The 25,460-nt window shown below is 34.1% G+C and overlaps 1 protein-coding gene across 1 annotated transcript; it reads right to left on the bottom strand.

Moving 5' to 3' along the window:
• Nucleotides 1–192: 192 nt before the first annotated feature.
• Nucleotides 193–24,349, bottom strand: MYL1 (myosin, light chain 1, alkali; skeletal, fast). Its single transcript, XM_004674334.2, has 7 exons — nt 24,084–24,349; nt 12,081–12,108; nt 7,106–7,249; nt 4,492–4,665; nt 4,005–4,082; nt 999–1,040; nt 193–501 (listed from the first exon to the last, which is right to left on the bottom strand). Exons 1-6 carry the CDS (start codon nt 24,204–24,206, stop codon nt 1,012–1,014), a joined length of 576 nt encoding a protein of 191 aa, XP_004674391.1. The 5' UTR covers nt 24,207–24,349; the 3' UTR covers nt 193–501; nt 999–1,011.
• Between the last annotated feature and the right edge of the window lie 1,111 nt (nt 24,350–25,460).

The following is a 25,460-nucleotide window of genomic DNA, read 5'->3' as shown; positions in this document are numbered from 1 at the left end:
TTTCCAGAATAAATTGTTTCGCATAACCACGGAGGGTTCCACTTTTTTGATAATAAATGTTTATCATTATTATTCTACTTACTGCTTTCAAAAGTTTGTCATTCCTCCATATTATGCACATTAACGAGACAATTGAGATTGGAAAAAAGTTTCTCAAAGATACTAAAAACACAATGTAACTTGAATCTGCCAGACTGACCAAAATTATTTATTGATTCATCATTTTAAAAACGTTCATTGACCCACAGTAGAAAATTACAAGTGGTGTTTGGAATTGAGGTTGCCAATATTTTATCTTTCTTGTCTGAAGCAGCAGACACTTGGTTTGTGTGGTATGAATACAAGTCATAGAAAAACAAGGTATATGAAAATTCTGGGAATCCTTCCTTTTAGAAGGGTCCAAATTGTTTTGTTTTCCTGAACGATGGTGAACAGGTCTGGATATAGTCACTGGTGTTATGAAAATAAGATTCCAGCCAGTCTTCCTAAACAATGTTTGATCTGTAAAGGAAAAAAGGAAATAGATTTAAATGATTGTATCTTTTCAGAAAGAAAATAGAAGGATATAACATGATTTGCAAAAGAATAGCACAATATGAACCAGTATTCCAAAATAAGCTGTTACCTGTTTTAAGTACCTGGTTGCAAGGGCTTTACTTTGGGTTGTGATAATATGGTTTTCTAGAGTAGTATTACTTTATTTATTCTAAGGACATAAATAAGCACATGCATCTGTTAGTGTTATGTTTCAATTAAATTAATCAAATGCAAGGTATATATGGAAAAAATTCCCAGAAGTTTGTTTTATAAACATACAAAAGGAAGTTTTATTTCTAAATAAGTCATATCAAGGAGTCAGTGTTTTCTGATTAATATAAATAATTCTTCACTAAGGCACAACACATGTTTAATTAAATATATGACACAACACAAAGCTGTTAATTTTTTTAAAAATGCAACCTAAGAAGTCATACGTTAAAGAAGGAACAGATACCTACTTGAGAGCTCCATTTAGATGGACATGATGTGCTTGACAAAAGCTAGAGGAAAAATAGAATTTTGAGTTAGAAAACAGTGAAATTTAATAATGGAGGATCAGCAAATTAGCTCATCTTATATATCCTTAGTTCTAACATTAGAATTTATTTTTAAAGTGATCTGTTTACTTCACTACTTTTTTTTTTTAAAGATTTATTTATTTTTGCGTACAGAACTGGAGTACAGGCCAGAGGCTCATGGGCAGCGAGAGGCTTCACCAGAGACAGAGTGGGGAGCAGAACAGGCAGATCAATGAAGCACACTGCTGAGGGGTGCAGCGGGCGGGTCACCTACGGGGCAGGCGGGGATAGAACTCATGCGGAAGTAGCTTTAGCTGGTCAGTGCTGTGTTTAACCTGCTGTGCCACCAGAGAGGGCCCTGGTTTTTCCTTATTTAATAAATTTGACTTTTCTAATGAATCATACACCCACATTGTTAATTTTTTTTTCTTTAAAATGTGGACAAGTTTATAACAAAAAGATGTCCCTCATCACTGTTGCCCTTTTCTCTTTATAGTTCATTACATTGGAAGAGTTATTATTTTTATATGAGAAAGTACAAATATATATATCTCAAATTCCTTTTTTTTACACAAATAATGGCATGCTCAAACAAATTCATTTGCACTTTCTTTTCTCAATCATATAAATCTTGGCAATATTACTATTATCATAAATCAGAGTGTCCTCTTTTTTTAAGGCTGTTGAGAATTTCATTATGTAGATTTATTAGAGTCTATTTCATACATTCTACATGATGAATATTAAGTTGTTCAAATATTTGAATCTTAAGACCAACAAAGAAATGAAAAACTATTATTTCTTTATTGTGAAGTTCATATAAAGACTACATCCTTCAAAGTAGATTTTCCAGAATAAATTGTTTCACATAACCACGGAGGATTTAGGAATATACATCCACACCTGGAATTTACAGATTGTCTGTTTCCACACTCTCCTCAACCCAAAGAAGGGTCAAACTTTTGATCTTTGGCAATGAGTTTTTAAAATATATCAGTGTAGCGTTAACTTGAATTTCTTTTAGTACTTGTGAAGTTTAGCATCATATGTTCATATATATTTGTATATGTGAATTGTATATGTGCTTTTTCTTTTCTATGAATTGTATATGTGCTTGCTAATTTTTCCACTGGGTTAAGGTTTTTGTATAAATTTGAATATGTACATATAGTTAAATGTATGAAAATTGTAATGACTTCTGGATTTTGTATCAGTGTTAAAAGCTTTGAAAGTTATAAAATCATTTCACCATTACTTTTATGCTTTCAGCTTTTACATTTAAATATTTGACTGGGAACTTCCTGGTGGTATAATGGGTTAAGTTTCAGCACTATGAAACAATCCATAGCAACTGCAGCACAATTTCGATCCCCTGTCAGGGAGCTGACCCAACTGGAGAGAAAGACCTCTCCTGCCTGGCCCACTGCCCTTAGCAGTGTATTCCAGTCAACCTGCCTATTCTCCCCACTCTGTCTCTGGTGACTCCTCTCAGCCCTGTTCACACACTCTGGTCTACACTCCAGTTCCTGTATACATAAATAAATAAATAAATCTTTAAATAAATATTTGACCTATTTGAAATTTATCCCTGTGCTGAGCCAGATCTGACTTTATTTTCTAGATGACTATCCATTTATCCAAGTAATGTTTGTTGAATGGAATCTTCTACTTTATATAATGTATTTAAGGCTAGTGCTGATTATAGGCAAAAATAAATATTAATCAAAATTGTCAGTACTCAGTTTTTTTGGTCATCTTCCCTTCCTTTCCTGCCTTTTCTCTTTCCTCTTCTCCCATTCTTTCCTCTCTCTACCCTCGTCTTCTCTCTGTTTTTCTTTTCTTATTTCCCTCAAAGATAATGTACTTTTCAAGCTGACATTACATCAAAGCTAGCAACTTTTTTGAATGTGGCTAGTTTAGTCTTCTTTGGAGAGTGGTAAGTTTCCCAGTTTTATTTGAAAATTTTTCATTTATAAATTCTATCAAGGCATTTGATTTCATGTCTTTACTTTTTATAGTACTTTGCTTTTCAGGCTTTCTGAGTGAAGCCACTGTAAGTCTTTGATGGAAATAGACAACCGCCTGCTACGATATGATTTTCATTTCTATTGGAAAGCTAGACATGGAGAACTAATTTTAGCACCAGTTCTGCCATTAATGATTTGACCTTCACTAAGTAACTAAATCTCTTTGGCCCTTAGTTTCCTCATTTTTGTGTAATTGCTTACTATTAGTAACAGACTCTGAGCTTTCCCTAACTTTAATATTCTATTAAATTTTATTCTGACAAAAGATCTATCTCACAGGGATACTATAGACCTAATAAGAAAATATATGTGAAAAAATTCAACTGTAAAATAATGTACAGTAGTGGTAAAACACTGTAATACATCTTATGTATACGTCACACCCTCATAAGACATTTTTTCAATCAATAATTAATAAAGAACATGTATGTTTAACTAGGGAGGAAGAAGAAGTTGTTTCTTCCTTTTTTCGTTTCCTAGTCAGGAAACATTTATTGAAATACTGCTGTTTCTAGAACTTGTCCAGGCAATGGGAAACAGAGGTTAATTAGATAAAGTTCTTTCCTTTTCTCCCTCAAATACTCTCATATATTACCTGGATTTTGCTTCTTACTACAGATTTTCCAGAGACTTTTGTCCTAGTCCTCCCTAGGAAGCAAGGTAAACTTTGATTTCTCTCTGATTGTGGCAGCATCTGGAGGGGTTGTATGTGCTAAACTCAGGAATAGTTTGATTCATCAGTTGGTTATTTTATGTGTGTGTGTTATTAAAAATAAGGGAATTAATTTGCCCACTTTTTTTTTTTTTTTGTTTTATTGTTTTTTTTTAGGAAAAGGAGTTATTTTTAAGCTCAAAAAAGTCCATCAACAACCCAATAACTGAAGAGCTGTCATAACCACAAGAGTACATGGAATTGTACCTTCATAGTTGATGCAGCCATTGGAGTCTTCTTGACCTGCCATGAGGGCTTCCACTTCTTCCTCTTTCATCTTTTCACCTGATAAAACAAAACTCTGTTCAGAATGATTTCTACTTTGAGAGATTAATATGGGCTATAAGTTACCTCTTAGAGGGAAGGAATCATCTTCCTATTCCTCTGGCATTTAGTAAGTTGACAATTAATTGCTTTTGAATCCATGAATAAATTCATATTATATCTTATCCTAATTTTATTTTATAAGAACTCCAGTGATTTACTTTACATGATCATTATCACTATTTGAAGTTACTATTTTTCCAAAATAAACTCACTGTCTCTGAGACCAACTGAAATGGTCATTAGTAATTATCTATTTTTTTTTTAAATTTTTCCTTTGTCATCCTTTACCAACTCATTTGGCTATTACTTGATTGGAAGTCATGACTCACTTATTCTCTCCTGGAAAGATCATTGCAATTTTCCTTACCCAGAGTGGCCAGCACATGGCGGAGCTCAGCACCCATGACAGTTCCATTGCCTTCTTTGTCAAAGACACGCAGACCTTCAACAAAATCTTCATAGCTACCCTGGTCCTTGTTGTTGGAAATTGCTTGCATCATGGGCAGAAATTGTTCAAACTCAATTTTCTTGGCATTCATCTCTGGAAAAATTGTAATCAGAAGAGTTGTTAGCTACCATGAAATGCCATACTTGATTCTAAGTTAACTTGAGTATTCTAGATGATCAAAAACATTTTTCATATTGTTTAAATTTCAGTTGGTAAATTGTGAAGGTGACAAAAGTTGGAAATAGATAATAGCATGCACTTTGGAATCCTAACATTGAATTTTTATTTCCAATTCATCACTTACAAACTATGTGATCATGGGCAAGGTTTTTAAAATCTGTGTGCTTTGACTTTTTCATTTTTTTTTAAAGATTTATTTATTTATTCATACAGAACTGGGGTACAGGCCAGAGATGCGGAGGGTGAGAGGATTCACCAGAGACAGAGTGGGGAGCAGAACAGGCAGATCGACCAAGTACACTGCTGAGGGGAGCAGCGGGCAGATCAGGAGAGGTCTGCCGCGCCATGTGGATCTCCTCCAGGGCATGCGAGGATTGAACTCATGCGAAAGTGGCCCACGCTTCTTAGTGCTGTGCTTTAACCCACTGTGCCACCAGGGTGGGCCACTTTTTCATTTTTTTTTTAAATAGAGATATGGCGGCAGATAGGAATTAGACTTCTGGGAGTGATCACAATATTATATACTGGTGTCAAAGTCTAAGGTTGTACTTTTGAAATGTATGTTATAAACTAATGCTGCCTCAATAAAAATCATGACAAATATGTTTGAGATAAATTCTGAAAAAATAGGGATACCTCATAGTGTTAATCTAAGAATTAAGTGAGATGATAGATGCAACATTTATTACAAAGGCTGGGACAAACTAAATTCTACCTACTATTATTGATTTACTATTTTCAATAAATACTAAAGAATCAGTAAAATATATTGAACTTCAATAAGCCTATAGCATGCAAATATAACAAAATTTAATTGAACTTTAATAATATATATTCCATCATTGACCTGAGCCTTTGTAGAACCATCAATTTCTTTAAATTTTAAGTAATTTTATAAAGAAGCTTACAGGGAGAATATGTATGTCAAATACATTGTTCTCCTGACTTCTTCGTGGTTTAAAAGTCTGGAGATGACAGGACTTTCTTCAGTATCATAATCACAGCAAAAGTATAAAGTAGACTATCCAGATGTAACAAGCGGATAAAATTACGTACCCTTAAATAAAAATTCCTCTTGCTAGTCTTTCATAAGAGTATAGAAATCTAGCCCATTGAGTAATATTAAAAAGATTAAGTTTGGTTTCTATATAAATGAACATTTAATTTTATTAAGGACAGATGTGTGATAAGTTAGAATATGATATTTAAAAGTCAGATTGGCTTATTATGCTCTTTATGTCACTCAGCAATACCTTGCATGATTTAGCTGGAAATTATACTCTGAAAAATATGAAGCTTTAGAAAAATTCCAGGAGACATATTTAGGTAAATTTTCTTAAAATCAACATTATTTATTTTGGAATGAAGGAATGGATATCTCCAATTAATTTAAATTTATCTGATAAAAGAGAGGTTATTAGTTCCAACTCATATTTTTTTCCCCTTAGATGAATAGAGCAAGTATCTCTGGAAAATTTTTGTTTTGTTCCTGTGTGATGGTTTAAGGTAAGCTATTCCAATAGCCTGTATGATTTGTTTTCATAAACCATTGGGATTGTTTTCTTTTTTTTCTCCCTTGTTTCTTGTTCCTCAATATAGGACTTCTGTATTGAGGGAATGACTCTTGATTCATTTCCATTGACTTTTGTTTCAGGATTTATCTTTGGGGGTGGGGTGTGAATGTAAGGTTTTGGCTTCGATTTTTAAGTCTTTTAGTAATTCTTTGGAAATAGGAAACACTGTTATTAAGATGTCCTCTCTGTTCTTAATTAAGATAACTACATTTCCTTTAACTGAATTTCCTTTAAGATAGTTGCAGAAGGACTTGGTCAACAGACAGAGCTCTGAGTAAAACCAGGAGGTATTTTAAGTATTGACAGTCTCTTGAAAACATTGTGAAAACATTTCCAGTTTTTATCAAAGTAGATCTCTGGAAGATTACATTGTAATTTACTCAGAGTTGTAACTTTATAATTTGTTGGCAAAGTACATTGTGTTTTATCTGTATTTAATATCCTTGTCAATTATATTTTTTTCCTTTGAAGGTTTGGAAAAAAGGGGCTTATTGGTTGTTATTTCATTTCATTAACCTTTAAATTATACACTTTACATATGAATATGACGTAAGCATATTCCTTTCACTAGCATGACATTTTATCATGCTTACAGATTCTCAAGAGAAGTTTAACTTATTCTATGAGGGGAAAAAACTGAGATCCTAATGACCAACAGGCATACTTACCATCAGGAGCAATTAAGTCCTATTATGTGGAACTTCTCAATAAATCAATATTTTAACGTCTCACACACACACTTCTGAACATTTTCATAACTCTTGGAAAAATGTGGTTACCTTCATTGCTGGGGTTCCCCAGAACCTTCTTGACCTCTGCATTTGTGGGATTTGTGCCCAGTGCCCGAAGGACATCACCAACCTGGCTTAAGGTGATCTTGCTTTCACCTGTTCTGTCGAACAGGAGAAATGCTTCCTTGAAGTCTGCAAAGATCAACAAGTATTAGACTGATTCTATAAGAAGCAAGCAGCATCGTGGTTTCTCCATCAACTTTTAAGCTAACCCTGACTTCACCAAGCGTTCAGTTCCAAGTCTCCCATTTTTTAACTTCTGCCAACCACTTAGTTTGTTATTTTTGCAGCTTGCCTTTTCCCAGCCCAAACACTCTTTGACCAATCATTTTCAAATTGCTTATTGGCACCATTTTTAAAAATTTTAAATCACAAGTTATTATTGACTAAGTATGAAAGTTTGAGCTCAGTCATATTTATTTGTATTCCTTCACCTGCCTGGTAAACATGAGAGGAGTAAGAAATAAGACTTTGAGAGATCTTTTTATTTTAAAGATTTATTTATTTATGCACACAAGAACTGGGGTGTAGGCCAGATGTGTGGGTGGTGAGAGGATTCACTAGAGAGAGAGTGTGGAGCAGAACAGGCAGATCTACTGAAATACACTGCTGAGGGGAGCAGTGGGTGAGACATACTCAGTGGTTTCTGCTGTACCATGTATGTCAGCTCCCTGGCGGGGGATCGAACGGATACTGCAGTAGCTGCAGGTAGCTTCACACTGCTGTGCTTAACTCCTTGTCCCACTAGGGAGGCTGCAGAGACCTTGAGAAATCTTAAGAAATTCTCATTTAATCTCTAATATAATTAACAAGGTCAATTAATTTTTAGGAAAACAAATTTTGTACAAGCCTCATGTTACCTGACATTAACTCAAGCTTCTCAAATTGTATAGAAAAACCTTTCCTTGAAGCACAAATTTCCTAGTTATTCCCCTTAACTATATTTATCAAGGGTAACTTCATTTCTAAGAAGGATAAGCCCAAGCCCTAAGTCTGCAATCACTTAACAAGTTCAATGTCTGACCAGTCGGCTCCCACCATAAGGATCAAGAGTAATAATTGTTTGGCTCTTTCACTATGGTAACCTCTTTAAACATGACTAATTTTTCATATAATACATTGGCTACATATTGCTATATTAGTTTTGGAATTTAAATACACACTTTTAAATTGATACTTTAGGGACATAATTATAAACTCACATGCAGTTGTAACAAAAAATAAAGAGTTCCTTCATAGACGTTTTTCTGATTTCCCCCAATAATAATATTTTGTAGAGTGACAGTACACCATCAACAAGAGCATTTACGATAGTCCAGGGTTTCCCCTCAGACTTCCTCAGGTATTTGTGTATGTACATACACATTAAGTACGTATTTTAAATGTGATCTCTTATTATTCAAAATTCCTCTATTTCTTTGCTTATATTTTGTCATTCTCTTTTGAAAAACAGATTTTGCCTTTCAAATCGCATTACAAAGTATTTAGGGAAGCACACGAGAAGCCCAAAAGGGACTTAGGGGCTGCCAAAGTAATTATAATTGAATCTTCTAAATGACTTAAAAATTTTGGGGGAAACCCATAAGTATTGATAGTAAGTTGTTGGAGTTAATACTAACACTTAAAAAAAAAAACCCATTTGTGAATGAACTGTAGGGGGTGAAAGCACTTAGCTCACTAGCGATATCAAAGTAAGAGATGCTGTCTAGATAGATGACTCAGCAAACTACTCCATCTATCTCTCCCCAACACCTAATCTAAGATTGCACCAGGAATTATATTCACAATCAACTAAAGATCATTACCATTTCTTGTTAAATTTTCCCCTCAAAAACGATTCAATTTGACTATCACAGATCACTTCTCTAAGTTAAAAAATAGGCTGACGGCACTGTGGGGCCATTAGTCATATTATTTTTCATCTTTCTCCGAGGGACATGTGAAACTGAACTATTCTTGTTACTGGCTCCAGGCTTCTGTGCACAGATGTTCGGAGGGCTCACTATTTCTCTGGTCAGATGCTAATATAGAAATAGGATTTTATGGACTGCAATAGAATCACTCTGACATTAACCCCTCTGTCCAGTTAAAGGTCAAGACCAGAAAGATATACCCTTCCAAGCCTAGATTTTAAAGGCTTAGTTACACCTTGAAGAGTCTAAAAACATGCGTTAGCAAACCACTGCTGAGGGCCTAACCACCTGTTTTTTGAGTATAAAGTTCTGTGGGAATACAGCCATGCCCATTTGTTTTTATATTGCTTATTGCTATTTTCACATCTCAGGCACAGCTCAGTTTGTTTGACACTTTTTTCCAGAAAGTTCTAACATATTTACTATTTGGTCCTTTTAGAAAAATTTGCCAACCTCTGGTCCAGAATAACACAGTAATAGAAATTTTTGTTATGAACAAAAGGTTCTATATCTGGGTTGTCCAAAAAGGTTGTGGCTAGCAACCTGTGATTTTCGAGCAGAGTAAAGTAGCTAATAGCATGGAGAAAATAAATTTTTAAATGTATTTATTTTGATTAATTGAAGTCTATATTTAAATAACCTAACCGGCTAATGGTGTTTCTACTACATTTCCCAGGATAATTTTCTAGTTTTTTTTCTTTCGTTCCTTCAAACCTGTAATACACTCAAAGAAAGAAGCAATGAGCAAAATTTTTTGGCCATTAATCAAGAAAGCAAACAAAGGAAGCCTGATTATTTCTGAAAGTACAGGGTTTCCATTTAATTAATTAGTTTTCCTTTTGGTGGAATTTGCTCTATTTTGTCTTTTATTGAGTTATCATTGGTTTACCATACTGCGTACAACCAGAGGTATAGAGGTATAGGTTTTCTCTCCTTTCCACACCCACCACCAAAGTTTTGATTTGATTACCTGGCACAAGAGAGAAACAATATAGCTTTTTAAGTTTGCTGAACTTCTTTCATATCAAAAACCTATTTCTACATGAAATATATTCTCATATATTTTGTATTGTGAAATAATAGGTTAAATATTCAAGGGCAAGTCATTATCTCTGAAAGGGTTTTAAGTCTTCCATTGCTTGGCCCTACCATAATTTGGCAGTCAAAATGCCTTTTTTTTTTTTAAGATTTATTTATTTATGCATACAGAACTAGGGTACAGGCCAGAGGTGCACAAGAGACATATGGGGAGCAGAACAGGCCAATTGATGAAGTGCACTGCTGAGGGGAGCAGGTCTGCTGTGCCACATGGATCACCCCCAGGGCAGGCATCGAACTCATGCTGAAGTGGCTTTAGTTTCTTAGCACTGTGCTTTAACCCGCTGTGCCACCAGGGAGGGCCACCAAAATGCCTTTTTAAATTAGATATGTGAGAGGACTGGGAAGCAGTAACTGATAATGTAGCATCATAACTAATTAAAAATGAATTAAGAATCAAATCAATTATAGAAAATCACTAATTGTTTTCAATAAGTAAAAATAGTCTACTGTATAATTTGAAATGATCTTGAGTTCTGAGACTTCAAGTTATCTAATCTAGCTATATGGGGAAATCAGTAATAATATAGATAACTGTAAGTCTGCACTACAGCATAGATCTTTTCTTCTTAATTGATATTCAAACAAGAGATACTCCAAAGACACAGACTGAAAAATATGGAATCCGTTAGAGAACTGAATATCTAAGTAGGTTCTTATTAATCACCTACACTTGTAATCATATAAAAATTACATGTCACAACATAGATAGTATAGGAATACTTGTTATTGTGGCAATATTCTAATTTATAACTATCAATCATTTGAATTTGTGACATTTTCACTGCATAAATATTCCACCTAACTGCCCCAAAACAGATGAATGGATCAAGAAAATTGGTATATATATATATATATATATATATATATATATATATAGTGGAATACTATTCAGCAGTAAAAAAGATAAAGTCATAGTCATGCCATTTGCAGCAGCTTGGATGGAGCTGGAAGGAAGAGATTATGCTAAGCGAAATAAGTCAGAAGGAAAAGGGAAAATGTCAAATGGTTTCACGTGTAGGTGGAGCATAGGAAAACTAAACAAAGGGTCAGAAAAAGACATGACTTGCAAGCTGATCATAGATTTGAGGCAAACAGCAAGTGAGGGAAAGTGAGTGGGTTCAAAAGAAGGGAGCACAAGGGACTATGGTGATGGTTCATAGGTGCTGTGGTGGTGGGAAGAGAAATCAGATACTGTGCAAAATTGAACAATTATGTAGGAAAATAAAGAAATAATCAACTTCTGAAAATAAAAAATATCAAATAGAGAAAAAGAAATTTCTTACTAATTTAAGCTGATGCTAGATTTTGATCTTATCACTGAATCTTTTTGGGTCTTTGAGCAAATCTCATCACCTCTCTGGAAGTCTGACATGACTAACAAACAATATGCCAGAAATGCCTAATATTCTCTATTTTGATAAATTACTTTCTCTTTTCTCTCAATTCATTTTTTTTATTTTATTTCCACTTCAACCACTATTTCTTTGAATTCATTATGGTGCCCACAGAAGTTATGCAGATTTGGTGATTGGGCAATTTCTTAATCGATGTTACATTTTAAATAGAACAATTCACACCTGTCAAATCCTTCTTTAGGTATTTGCTTAATAAATTAGTCATCCAAAATCTACACCCTTTTTTTGCATTTCGATATATATACAGACTATTACCTACTATATCAATTTGGTTTCATTTAGAAATCAGTGAATGCCAAGTATCTATTTTGTGGTGTTGATCTTTTGTTTGCTTAAACGTTTGGTTACTGATTATAAGTAAGGGATTCAGCTTGAGAGTATTTATATTTAGATTAATTGAAACCATTTTATATTTAGAGTGGCAACACCAGTGGGGATAATTAGCAAGCGCTAATCTCATCTCAAGGGAATTGATTTTCTCACATGCCATCTTTATGAGTGTGCACATATTAACAGCTATATCTTTCCACTTACCATCCTGCTGTTCCTTAGAGAACTCGATCTGTTAGAAAAAAATTAACCACAAAGAATATTTTAACCAAATAAAAATGTCCTGGTTTTTCAATGGATCCAAGCTCATTCCCTGAGAAATCTTCAAAGTAAGCTCAAAAAGAGGCTACTTTTCAGAGTCCAGGAATAGCTTGGAGACAACAGGTTGAGCCATGAAGTAACATGCCTTGGAGTTGAATGGTATTTCAAAAACTAAGCAGTGCTCTGCCAACTTTTGGAGTAAAAAGCTCAATTCACTTACCAGCAATTTGGTCAGCACTGAAGGACTGCAGAGGTGAGAGAGAGGGAGAAAGAAAGAAACAACTAGTATTTGCTCAAATGCATTGACAGAAGGGTGAGTGCTCTCTGCTGAGATTTTTAGGAAGCTATGTAGATATCATAGAATAAGAATTTTCCTTGGCATACTTTTGAATCTAGGAAAAATAGAAAGCTATTGCAAAAGATAATTAGAGAACTTCTCTATGTATCTTATTCAACAATTTAACAAATGCTCAGTCAAATACTTCCTGGAATAATATAATAACCTATGGTGTATTTGTCCTGTCTAATACAGATACAGTGAACTAAGAAGTACAAAAACACTGCGTTAAAAAATCACCATAAATCTTTCTTCTATTTAACCAGTACATTTTTATCCAATGCATAAGAAGTAATTTACTGAAGTTTAGCTATTTGCCTCATTTGCACATTTTTAAAGGCATACTATTTAGCAATAGTTGCAGGTTTTTTTCCTTCTAAATTTACATATCGTCAACCTCATGTGATATAGCAAAAGTTGGTGAAGCATCAAATATTGCCTTGGAAAGTAAGATGTATTTTTCCATTCAGCGATTAATAGCTGTAATTAATATCCTTACCCTCAACCCACCTCAATGAAAACTAAAAATAGATTCTATAGACTCTTTCAGAATATGGTCCAGCCTCAGATCTATTCCTTTTTTATCTTTCTTCTTACAATCATCCATATCCTTTCTCTCTATCCCCCCATAAGTGACAAATAGTTGCTCATAGGACCCACCATGATGGAGCGTGGAGCTGCTGGGCTGCAAAAGAGTGGCGAAGCTGCAGAATGAATTGAGGGCTGCTGGAATCCCTGAGTGGGGGCCTCACTTGCTGAGGCTGGCCTTTTATTCTGGGGGAGCTGTGACCTCACACCTAGCATCAGGTTTCAGAGGGAGGTGGCCACTCCTCTGGAGAGTTCTTTAGCTTTCTTAGGGCAAAGGGAAAGAGGCATTTCTACCCTGAGGATTATTTTTAGGCCACCAGCCTTCAGCATGGACAGCCATACTAAGATGAAGCACATCTGTACTTTTATGGTCTTTTACCCTGAAATAGACTGGCCACCTTTGAGAAGCGTATTCAGAGAAAGATGTTCAGAATTTCTCTAAGGGCTTGGGCTGGCCACTTGTCTTTGTACATTTTGGATTTTCCAAATTTCAAACCAGGAACTTTTGATATTAGTGGGAGTTACCTGATGGGACTGGTTTGGGTCTTTTCAAGCTGAAACTGCTATAGAAGAAATACATCCTCTGAAACTTTGTCCCCAGTGGTAAAGTTCAAAGGATTGGAAAAGGCCATCCATATTCTGTTTCTTAGGGTTCACCTACGAGACAATCTGCTCAGTTCTGACAACATTTAAGGCCCAAAGTTTTCCTAGCCAGGAAAAATTTTGATCTCCATTTTCACCATTCCCCCTGAATCTCATTCTATTATGGGTGCATAATTTCCACCCTTCTTGTTGTCTTTTTGGTGGTTGATGTCAGATATTTGAATACCTGAACTTCCTCTAGGAAGGACAACTGATAGTTCATTTTTGCATAAGCATTCTTGGCATATTCTTTTAAAATTAAAAAGTTTTGTACATTCTTATGAGAATGTGCTGATAATCTTTCTGCCTTGTCTAATTTTAATGGCTTAGTCTCCAAGCTGAAAATCAAGAAAAACAGGAACTGTGGAATGCAAAATTATACTTTAGAATTTTAAGTCTAGTTAAGGGGTTGGTTGGTAATAGGCTTCATGAATATAGGGAGCAGCTCCATTCTTAATGGTTCTTTAAAAAGTGGTGCTGGGCCCTCCCTGGTGGCACAACGGCTGAGGATACAGCACTGCAAGCTGGCCGCAGCCACTTCAGTGGAGTTCACTCCCCGCCCTGGAGATGATCCCCATGGCCAGCAGACCTCTGCAGAGCCGCCCGCTGCTCCCCTCAGCAGTGTATTTCCTCGAGCTGCCTGTTCTGCTCCCCACTCTGTCTCCGGTGAGTCCTCTCACCGCCCCTGCACCTCTGGCTTGTACCCCAATTCTGTATGCATAAATAAATCAATCTTAACAAAGAATGCTTCTCCTTAAAAAAAAAAAAAAGTGGTGCTGATGAAAGATTAGCCCTAGAATGTTCAGGCATGTTATCAGTTTTCTGTATATTAAAAACAGTTCAAAAACATAAATGCTAAATAAAAATTTTAACTTATGTATCATTTCAGCAGTTCTGGCCACAAAAACCATGAAGTGTCCCCCTGCTAAGAGGATGTATAATTTCAAGTTTTTCCTCGTGACATATGGGAAGAAATCAACATTTAAATGCATTCACTTTTGTCCAGTGTTTACAAGTAGTGAAAAAAGCAAAGGTTTTGAGTACCAAAATGAGGATTGAAATATAATTTTAAAATTATTAGAATGTAAGAAAACATATCATTATAAATTGACATTTCAAAAGGGTATTAGCAAATAGAAGTTCAAAAAATTAAAAGTGTTCTGAATAATTATGGGGAAATACAAAGAAGGGGCAAAGGTGGAAAATTTGTGACCTTTGATAATTGTTTAATTTGGAGTCTCATGATTTTCGATGCACAAATTATAGCCATTAGAGCAGATCTTGATTTCTTTGTGTTCTTTTTTAGCCTTGTAATTATATTTATATAATTGGGTCATTAAATTTGAATTGCCTTGTGATTAATATTGAGAACTAGCATATATATTTAGTAGAGCTACTAACTATAAATAACATAAAATAAACTCATCAAAGTGGTTGCATAATGCCCATCATATGCCCCATATAATGCTCATTTTAAAAACACTTTTCAGTAGAAATGTTTTCTTTAAATATATATAAACTATGGTCAATTTATATAAAACCTGTTTAGTAAACAGGAACGTTATCTAAAAAGTTATATTTATACTATAAATAAGTTATCACTAGCCACTTTCATACTATATGAAGATTTATTATTAAAATAGAAGTGGTTGGTAGGGGTCAACTATTTCCTTTCTCTCTAGTTTTTCTCAATATCTTTATCACATAGAGAGTAACACTTGGATTGTTTTTGTACCTTCTGAAAAATCAAGGAAAACATTTAAGCCAGGTTTTGGCAACAGTAGACAGGATCTATTGACAACAGTAGAGAAACAATCTACTCCGGAGAATAAGCTAACATTTAAGATTTAGAATATTTAGATATGCTTAGATGCTGTGTTTATAGAATACATGGGAGATGCTATTATTTCTAGTACACTTTTACCAATTATAAATTTTTCTCTGGTAGCCCTTCCTTGATCTTATAATGATGAAGTCTTATAATGATGAAGTCTTATAATGATGAAGCCTTTTGAACAAAGGTATGGTATTAGTATAATGTGTCAACTGATTTTAGATTTCTATTTCTAGATATTATCCCACACAACTCTGTGAAATACTATACCTAAATTACAATCTCAACAAATTTTTCATTAAATTAAAATCATTCGAACATATGTCTAAAAATTTCTTCCTTCAATAAGTTCCTCCCCTACAACATTATATTCCCTGAAGGAAAATTGTGAGGTATTTTCTTTACAGAGCTTATTACATTTTTAGAGGAGGTACACCCATTTTCTTTCCATGTTTCATCCTCAGCACCTACAATTGGCAAGCACATGGTAGGCTTTCTCGTTTTGAATTATTGGTATATATCGTTTATATTTCTAGAGACTTTCCTTAGGTTTTACATAAACACTTATCACTAGAATTTATTTTTCCAATTTTTTTTAATTTAAAGGGCTTTTTATCTTAGCCTTTAAACTTACATTAAACTGGTAGTAAAGTAACTGTAGTCCACATTTTTTATGACTTGTGTATGATTTGGTATTGGCTTTAGATAAATAGTATTCTATAAAGTAATGACACTAAAAAGGATATTTTTTTGTATTGTTTACATTATTTTCTTACTTTGAGAAGTTTTTTTCTGATAGTAATCACGACACTTGGTTAACTAACAAAAGACAACTGAGTTTCTGAAATACAAAAGGAATTGATCTACAGGAAAATATTAAAATGTGTTTATTCAAATAAGGTCTGGAATTGGCAGCTAAAGCTATGATTAAAGACTATTTGTAAGATATGTGATATTGAATGCTGAGGGAAAATGCTCTAGAAGGGACATAGACTATAGTTGGTAGTAAATTTACCATAACTGAGATAAGTGGGGTCAATCAAGAAGGCTAAGTCTGGAAATTAATCTCTGCAGGGCCAGTTTTCAATAAAGAACAAAACAAAAACCTGACTATAACCCAAATCTAAGGACCGCTTACCATAGGTTTTCACTCCAATCTTATAGGTATAATCTACAAGATCAAAAGACATACTGTTTTGGAATTTTGAGAGTTTCATTTTATAATGGATTAACTTAAAGGAAATAATACTTTTCAATGCATTTCCTTTATATCACTAAAGGATATTCTTAGCATGGTGACACAATGATACAATATAAAAAGGATAACTAAGGACAATGGAAATATAGTACAAACCCAGGCAGTCTAATGTAAGAGAGAATAGATGCCTGTGTTGGATAAACTGATCTGAATTGATGAGGAAATGAGTAATTGTGTGTTCAAGAGGCCTAAACTAGTGAAATGAGTTCAGAGTAAAGGCTGAATTATTAAAACTGTACAATTAAAAGAAAGGCTCAAGTGAGTTCTAATCAAAAATTTAAATGTAACTTCAGCCTACATTTCATCAGTTTTCTTATTAGCATTCCATGATTAATAATTGATAAATAAAATTAAGGTTTCTTACACTTTGTAGCAAATAACTATGTACTTATTTGCATAGTTTATTAAAAATCCACCTGTATTTTTGTTCCTTCACTCTCTTTTTACATTTGAAATAAGAGAATCACAAAAGCTCTTTGGGCATTTTTTAAAAAAAATTATAAGAATGTTTTTTTCCTCCTTAGTTGGGGTAAAGTTCCTTTGTGACAACATGACATTTTAGATATTTTCAGGTCTTTTGATAAGGTAGAAAGAAAATTAGGTAGGGACTGAAAAATTCAGGATTTTGTTCTGGATCTCTTATATAACAAATTAGGTCTTTTTATTAAATAGTTTATTTATCTGGGCTCTAGCTCCTCAAATACATTATATTCCATGATTTATGGTTCTAAAGTGAGTATTCCATCCTTTTCCCTGTAATTTTTGCCCCAAACAATTTTTTTTAATGAAAAGGGCAGAGGTCTAAAAATTCAACAAATAGTATTATTTCGAAGTAATTTAGATAAAGAGGAGTTAGGCAAGTTATAGTTTTATAATATTAAGTCAGTAGATGTTTTATACATAAGAGACAGTATACCAGGTGCTTATTAGGTACAAAGAATCTCACTACCACAGTAGAAGGAAGAAAATAAATTAGATGTGGCAATATAGTTAGGGAAAATTGCCTTTTCTGTCTTCAATTCACTATTAATTTATGACTGGAATAGTAATAATTTGTCATCATTATAATTAAAATTTTAGCTAGTATACTTGAAGCTATTACTACTTGCACATTTTAATTTTGCCATCTAAATTCTGATTTGGGGTGAAAACACATTGTAAAAGTTGAAATAAACTATAGAAGATCCTGTTTCATACTTTAAAAAAAAATCAGTATGAAGAAATGCAGAATAAAGTCTAGTGTCAGCTGACTAAATATAATCCCTTCCACAATTTCCATGAGTCAGACGTTTCTTAATGCTGGGTAATTATGGAACAACTTCTAGAGACAACTTGCCAGGGAGTTCATTTGCAGCATGAAAATGTCGAGAGGCTAAATTTGGCACTGTCACTTTGTGTCTCCTTGTCTTCCAAAGATTTCATTATCTTTAAAGTTAAAAGGGTTAGTTTTAGTCACTATAAATTGGTGAACTCATCTATTTCTTCCTATACTGAATTTTACTTTAAAAAGACATCTAGTTATATCTTTCAAAATATAATTTTAGGGTTACAGAATGCTCTCAAAGATTTTCTTGCTCCTTTCCACTCTTCTCTTTTCTTTTTATAGCAAAGATGTTTGAAAGTGGAAACTTGACATTGATACCTAGTGATAGTCTCAACTATTTTTTGATATGCCCCAAGGTTATATTCACAATGAAAATGAATTAGTACTGCAATTGGTTAACATTAGAGCTGTGCTGAAACCTAGTTTGTATCATTGAAAAGCCAGAATAAAGGGAGAAAAACATTAGACCTATGTCATGAAAACATAGAAACAACTTGTATATGTTTTTGCTCATTCCTTATAACTAGACTATGAGTTCTTTCCCTCACGTTAGGTAAGGTTAAGATTTAACCATTATAGAGGTGACATTATATTCCTAGATACCACTCCAAAGAATGTTTGGTTGGGATTTTGAGTCTGAATCATGCTATTTATTTGTAAACTTAATAGAGATTACCAGTCTCTGAATATTAGCCTATGGCAAGATATGGAGGTCAGGTTTGATATGTGTGTATGTTAAACTGAACAAACCCAAAATCATTTAAAAATTAAATCAGCTTCATTCATTTGATAGTATTTAAAACACTGGTGTAGTTTCCCCCAATTTCATTGAAATATAATTAATATATAACATTGTGTAAGTTTAAAGTATGTAACATGATGACATAATATTTTGAAATGATTCCCACACTGTTAGTTGATACAACTGTCTCTTCGCAGTGTTATTTATATATTTATGTATTATGACTATAAATTTTAAGACCTCTACTCTCAGTAAATTTCAAGAAATATTATCATTAACTGAAGTCACCACACTGTATGTTACATCCCTAGAACTCATTCTTATTATCACTGGAAGTCTTTATACTTAACTACCTTCAGCATGTCCTCTCCTCTGCTCTCTGCAACACTGGTCTACACTCATAACAGTATTTATCTATTTATTCACTTTTTTTTTTGTTATTGAAGTAATGTTGGTTTACATTGCATTGCTGTCTGTATTTTGTGAGCGTAGGATCTCTCTCCCCCTTCAAGTGGTACTGCCATAGGGCACCCACCGTCAAGGCACCTGCAGCCAGCCACCTTAGTGCTTTGTACTCCCTCCCCACCTTGCTCTTAGCATTTTTTTTTTAAGATTTATTTATTTGTACATACAGAACTGGGGTACAGGCCAGAGGCTCAGGGGTGGCAAGAGGATTCACCAGAGACAGAGTGGGGAGCAGAACAGGCAGATGGATGAAGTACACTGCTGAGGGGAGCAGCGGGTGGGTCAGGAGAGGTCTGCTGCACCATGTGGATCACCTCCAGGGTGGGTGGGGATCGAACTCATGCTGAAGTGGCCTTAGCTTCTCAGTGCTGAGCTTCAACCCGCTGCAGCACCAGAAAGGGCCCGTTCTTAGCATTTTTAATGTCCACATTCCTTACCATTTCTACAGGAATCTGGAAAAAGTGACTAAGAGATTTCTAGGTTGCTAGTATTTCACCTCCCATTTGTATAAGAGACTACGTAACCTGTTAGCTCATAGATTAAGTTGAGGGTAAACTGTATATTACAAAAGAAAAGGGAACAGCAGTGAAGATGAAAAGTCTCCGTGTCTTGCTGTGAGGTGTGCCTGTCACCCCCTCTTCTGGCTACATGAGGTTGTGCAGGAAAATGTATGAACCATGCCCATAGCTTTAGTAATAAAAAGGCTTCTTTATACAGTCTTAGAAACAGCAACATTTTGTAGACTCGAGGTAGTTTACTATTGCTGACCAGATTTAGCCCGCTAGATTTGACTCTAAGACCACAGTTTACTAGTTACTTGATTAAGAACATCACACTCACTCTCATTTAGATTCATTTCTTTTCTTGCCAAAGTGAAGCTGAAAACAACTTCAATGTAATTTTTTAAGAATTAAAGATGATATGATGTAGAGTAAATTCACAATGTTATTGGTTATTATATGACAAAGAACTTAATAATTTTCAGTCTTTTATGAGCCATGACAATTGTTTGGACTTTCTCCAACAATTCTTCTAAGTAGAGTTGGTTTATTTGTCAGCCTTGCTAGAGATGAGAAAAAAAGACTTGGTAGGTAGATGAGTTCAAACAACCCTTCATCTAGACCAGAACAACTATGTGGCAAAGTGTGTATGGCTATTTGTCTCTGCTGAGTACCCATCACTAAGTAAATGTACTTTTTGGGAATACTACATTTCTACTTTATCCATTCAAATGAAAGTTTAAATCTTCCATTCATAAGAAAATTTGTTGGTTGTTATTGCTGAAAGTCCTGTTATTCAATAAGCTTCTGTCAATGCATTTTGTGCCCTTACAAGAGGATCAGTCAGGGATGACCTGACTGAAAGGTGAGTATGAGGGTTAAAATTCAGCAGTAGAATGAGAGACATGATTCAAAGTTCTATCACCTCAGAAGTCCTGACATATCAACTTAGGCATGCATCATGCAAAAAACCCACTTATACGTATAAGATTTTTTATAATCTAAGCACACAGTCATCTCATTACTTACTTTCATTATTCCACTCGGTTATAGCTTTGGGCTGTAAGTGTTAATTCCTGTCTTTGTACCTACTCATGCTGGGTATTAATGCCTATGCTTGAGGTTTAATAGGGCTGTGTTTTCTTAGTCTGGGCATCATTATCAGAAATGTTATTTTTCCCTAAGCAAAGAGCAATACAATTTGTCCAATTAGCAATATTTAAATTTGTCCAAAATTAAATTTTATAAGATTTTTAAGTTGTATTACTCTCCATGGCTATGTTTCAACACCTATTAATATGCACTGATTTCATACCGATGAGTGCAAATTGTTGAAGTCATTTAAATTGCTTTTCAATACAATAACTTCCATGTTCAAATATCAGTAGTATTTGGTTTTTGAAAGGAATGCTCATAGAACTCTATGGGATAGTATACCCAGTAAGCATTTCCTCTGAGATTATCAATTTTATATGAGAACAACTAAAGACATGTCCTAAACAAATAACAAGCCAGGAAAACACATTTAAGAAATTGATAAAACTAATTAATTATATCTAAGATTTTTCAGAATTTATGGAAATTCAAATTATATATATTAAGTATGGAAATATGGTAACTGGAAATTGTATGGAGGAGTTAAATATCACCACACATAAAGACAGTTACACTTAGATTTTAATACTACTCAAATTCTAAGAAGGACAGTCAGATTTCTAATCTTTTATGATTCATGAAACAAATTAAATCCAATTAAAGTTTGTTCTTTATTGAGTTTTCCAAAAGTTAATGAACACATATAAAAGCTCTATTAATTTCTTTAAAGTTCATTTTCTCTGCTTCAAAAAAGCTTGTAACTTATATGAGGTAATATATCTAGAAACATCATTAAGTGACTGAAAGCATCAAAATACAAAAATGCTTTAATGTACATTTTAATTAGCTTTGTTACCTACTGGGGTGAAATTAAATTTTATAAGGTTTTTAAGTTGTATTACTCTCCATGGCTATGTTTCAACACCTATTAATATGCACTGATTTCATACCGATGAGTGCAAATTGTTGAAGTCATTTAAATTCCTTTTCAAAAAGATGTTGATTTTCATTATTATTTTTCTATTAGGGATGTGTTCTCTAAATGAAATACACAGGTAAGTTCTTCTTCAGATTTTTCCATATAAATACTCTTTTTTGGATTGTTCACTTGTCAGTATCCATCACATCTCTGGTTCTGCAATGATATGAGCATGCCCCAACTTTGCAGAGGCTCGACCAGTATTTTTCTTTGCTTAATTAGCTCATGCTAGAGTTAATTCAATAAATAAATGAAAGGATAAACTAATTTTCAAGATTAAGAAAAAGCATCCTTCTCTGCTGACAGTAAAGAAAGCAATTGGTTTAATTTCACTCTTAAAAAAAATTATGTTTTGTTATTTCTTGGAGAGATCTTATCTACCAAATGAAATTTATATTTATTTACTTATTTTTCTACAGTCTTTAGGGAAGAAATAATGTCTGCTTTCATTAGTGTGATAGATTTTGCTTCTTAAGAAGTTACAGTTTTTTTCTTTTATAGGTGCCTGTAATTCCAGATTCAAAGAGGTGGTATTTTGTTATAAATTATGATAAATGTTAAAAGGAATAGCTTTGACACTGACTCATATTTCTAATGATATACATAGTAGAGAGCCAAAGAATAAGAACACTGTTATTGTATTCATTGTATAATGTAGTTGGTGTGCATCTATAAAGATACATTAACTAGAATTAATTGCTGGACATTAAAATTTTTATTTCCTTTTAATGAAGTGTTTGTCAGTAGTCCTTAAGCTAGAAAAACATTTAATAGAAGATCTGACAGGCACATCTCCTCCTAAGTGGATATTCTTTAAGAATAGTCCCTCACCAATATTACATTCTATCACCAAGTTTTTGCAAGTATGAGACTTCTCATACCTACAAATTTAAGATAAAATGTATTTACAATCTACAACTACTTTGAAATAGAAAATTTTATAGTTAGCAGGAATGCCATAAATTTATGAATTTATTTTATGTGATATAGTTAAAGGTGAGCTAATTCAGTTTCTCCTTAGGAATATTTTAAATCTATGATTACACTAAAATGGTCAATGAAATGTTTATTTCTAGGTCAACACTGTGGTTGCAAGTAAACATGTCAGGTTAGCACAATCAGATTTATTACATACAGAACTCTTGGCTTAGGTGAAAAGATCACCTTGTAGGCACTTTCACCTAATAGTTTTCCATATAAGGTTGGGTTCTTGAGATGAAGATTCTCAAGCTGTCTTTGGTCCAATCAGAGCCCAGTGAATTAGTAGAAGGTGCACACTTGATGAATTACATCACTGAGAGGTAATGGGCACATCCATTGTGTCCTTTTTCCAAAAGCAGATAATCTTTTGGCAGTTGAGAACTTTGATCACAGCAAAGTGTTGACACAAAAATCAATCATATTCTCCTTAGTTCAAGATCACTATGCAAGAGCTCAAAGACATAAGCTAAAAGCCACACCACCAACCATTTTTACAAACTTTTTTGGGTTAGTTTCATTTAGAAGCAACTCAACACATCCTGAATTAAAGACTGTATATAAATAAAAAAGATGATAGTAATAGTCACTGAAACATTTGAATGCATAATTGTCTGCGCTGAGATCTAATTTGATGTTGCAACAAATTTTATTAAGCAAAGCTGAAGGAGAAATTAAGTTGAATTGCAAAAATCTTCCTTTTTTCAGATGAAATAAAGCAGCTGTTAAATAAATACAAGCAGGACAACTGGGTCATCAGCTGTTTTTAAACTTCTGGAAATGATTCAGGACTAAAACTTTCCTTTGGATGGAGCTTTAAGGTAAGGGATTTAGTATCTATAAAAATTTTATTAAAAACAACAAAAGCAACCCTGCAGATTAAAATTTTTATAAAACACATGTACACACTTTGCACTTACACATTTCCCCCCAAATGGCACTTTGAAACCATTTTGGGTAAAGGGGAAACTAGAGAACAAAAGAATAAAACATATGCAATGTTCATATACAACTCCATCCTCATAATAACTTTACTGAAATTTTATGTTGGAGTTTATCTATTTTTAAATTCCTCTTTTTAAATCTATCGGTTCACCTAGTAATGCCATTTCTCTCAGTGAAAAATATAGCCGTCCTCAGGTTCCTAGAGTTTCCTACTGTTGAAAGATGTTTCAGTGACTAAACAATTCATCCGTTTAGTTACCTTAATGGCAGAGAGGTCAATTTTTTCTTCCTTGGGTTTGGCTGGGGCAGGTGCAGGTGCCGGGGCTGGGGCTGGAGCTGGGGCTGCAGCCGCTGGTTTCTTCACGTCTTTCTTTGGTGCCATTTTGTTTAAAAAGATAGGTTAGAGAGAGAGAAGGCGAACCTCCGAAAGAACCTGTAAAAATGATTCTTGGAAGAGAAGTGGTGGTTTGGTTGATCCACAGCCCAGCGTCTTGAAGGTGGACCCAGAGTGTTAAATGGTATAAGGACCTGCATATATATTTGACTTAGTGCCTAATAGAATCTTGACACATGCGGCTGGATTGGACAGTTTGCTAGTCAAGGGGGATGGCATTCCGGCTCAGACTATAAATGGCATCTAAAGGGTCAGAGCTTCATCAATTTTTTTAAACTCCTCTTGCTTTCCCCCCCCACCTCCATATATAAAAGGAGAAAGAATTGTGACAAAGCCAGCTTCAGATCCTTTGGTGACAGTAAAGTAGATTGATACTTTTCTTGATAGAATTACAGTTCTGCTGAAGTTATAAATCTTTTTTTTTTTTTTTCCATGCCTAAGAAGCTCACGGAAGGATTTGATTTCAACTTGGAAGTTTGGCAGGCAGTATCACTAACTTTCACCCAGCTCCTCTGCTCGGGCTCCTCCTCTTTGCCATCGTTTGAAAGAAAATGTTGGTCAGCAAAGCGGTGGTGGTGTTTAAAAATAAAAAGTAGACGTATAAGGAAAGTCCATCAAGTCTTAAATTGGTTTCCTTCTAGGGAGCATGAACTCTGATTCCTCTTCTTTATACCTGTAGTAAATTGTGTGCTAAATAAATAAATAAATAGTTCCTTTAAAATTTTTTTCCTGTAGTGAAAAATATCAGATGAGGTGGAAATGACAAGATTTACCTTCTTGCTAATCAACTTTTACAAAGGCAAAATAGCAGTCAGTCCAAATAGGTGCTTATTATTTGATTTTCTATGTGGCATGGGGTTTTATTACTTTTTTACCACTTAAATTTTTTATCCCACTAGGAAGATAGCTATATTTTAAAATTTACCCAAAGGACCAACAAGATCAAGAAGAGAACTTTGTCAATATGCTACATGTTTTTGTGAGTAATTAAAAAATTTTTCCTTTTGTCTTTAGCTTTCTCAGCTGTAAGTCTAGACTGTCACACAGAGGCAATTAACCAATATGTCATCTTTACTTCTCTTCTTTTAACATGTGAGACATTTAATTAATGAGTAGTTACTATATAGTAAAACACACACACACACACACACACACACAACCCAGAAGCTAGTTTGGGACTTTAAGAAAGTCTATTTAAAGATTTCATATGTGTACAGATGTAAGAACTCATATGCATATGAG

This window comes from Condylura cristata, unplaced genomic scaffold (genome assembly GCF_000260355.1).
Source record: "Condylura cristata isolate star-nosed mole 26May11 unplaced genomic scaffold, ConCri1.0 scaffold00002, whole genome shotgun sequence".
NCBI lineage: Eukaryota > Metazoa > Chordata > Mammalia > Eulipotyphla > Talpidae > Condylura > Condylura cristata.
The sequence above is the reverse complement of the archived record's forward strand: the minus strand, read 5'-3'. Positions and strand labels throughout refer to the sequence as shown.

Bases quoted from the DNA above. Each gene is read 5' to 3' on its own strand.
- MYL1 (XM_004674334.2), bottom strand. From the start codon at position 24,206: ATGGCACCAAAGAAAGACGTGAAGAAACCAGCGGCTGCAGCCCCAGCT. The intron at 12,109-24,083 runs GTAACTAAACGG...TTTTTCTAACAG, and splicing joins TTGACCTCTCTGCCATTAAG to ATCGAGTTCTCTAAGGAACA. The intron at 4,666-7,105 runs GTAACCACATTT...CAATTTTTCCAG, and splicing joins GGGGAACCCCAGCAATGAAG to AGATGAATGCCAAGAAAATT.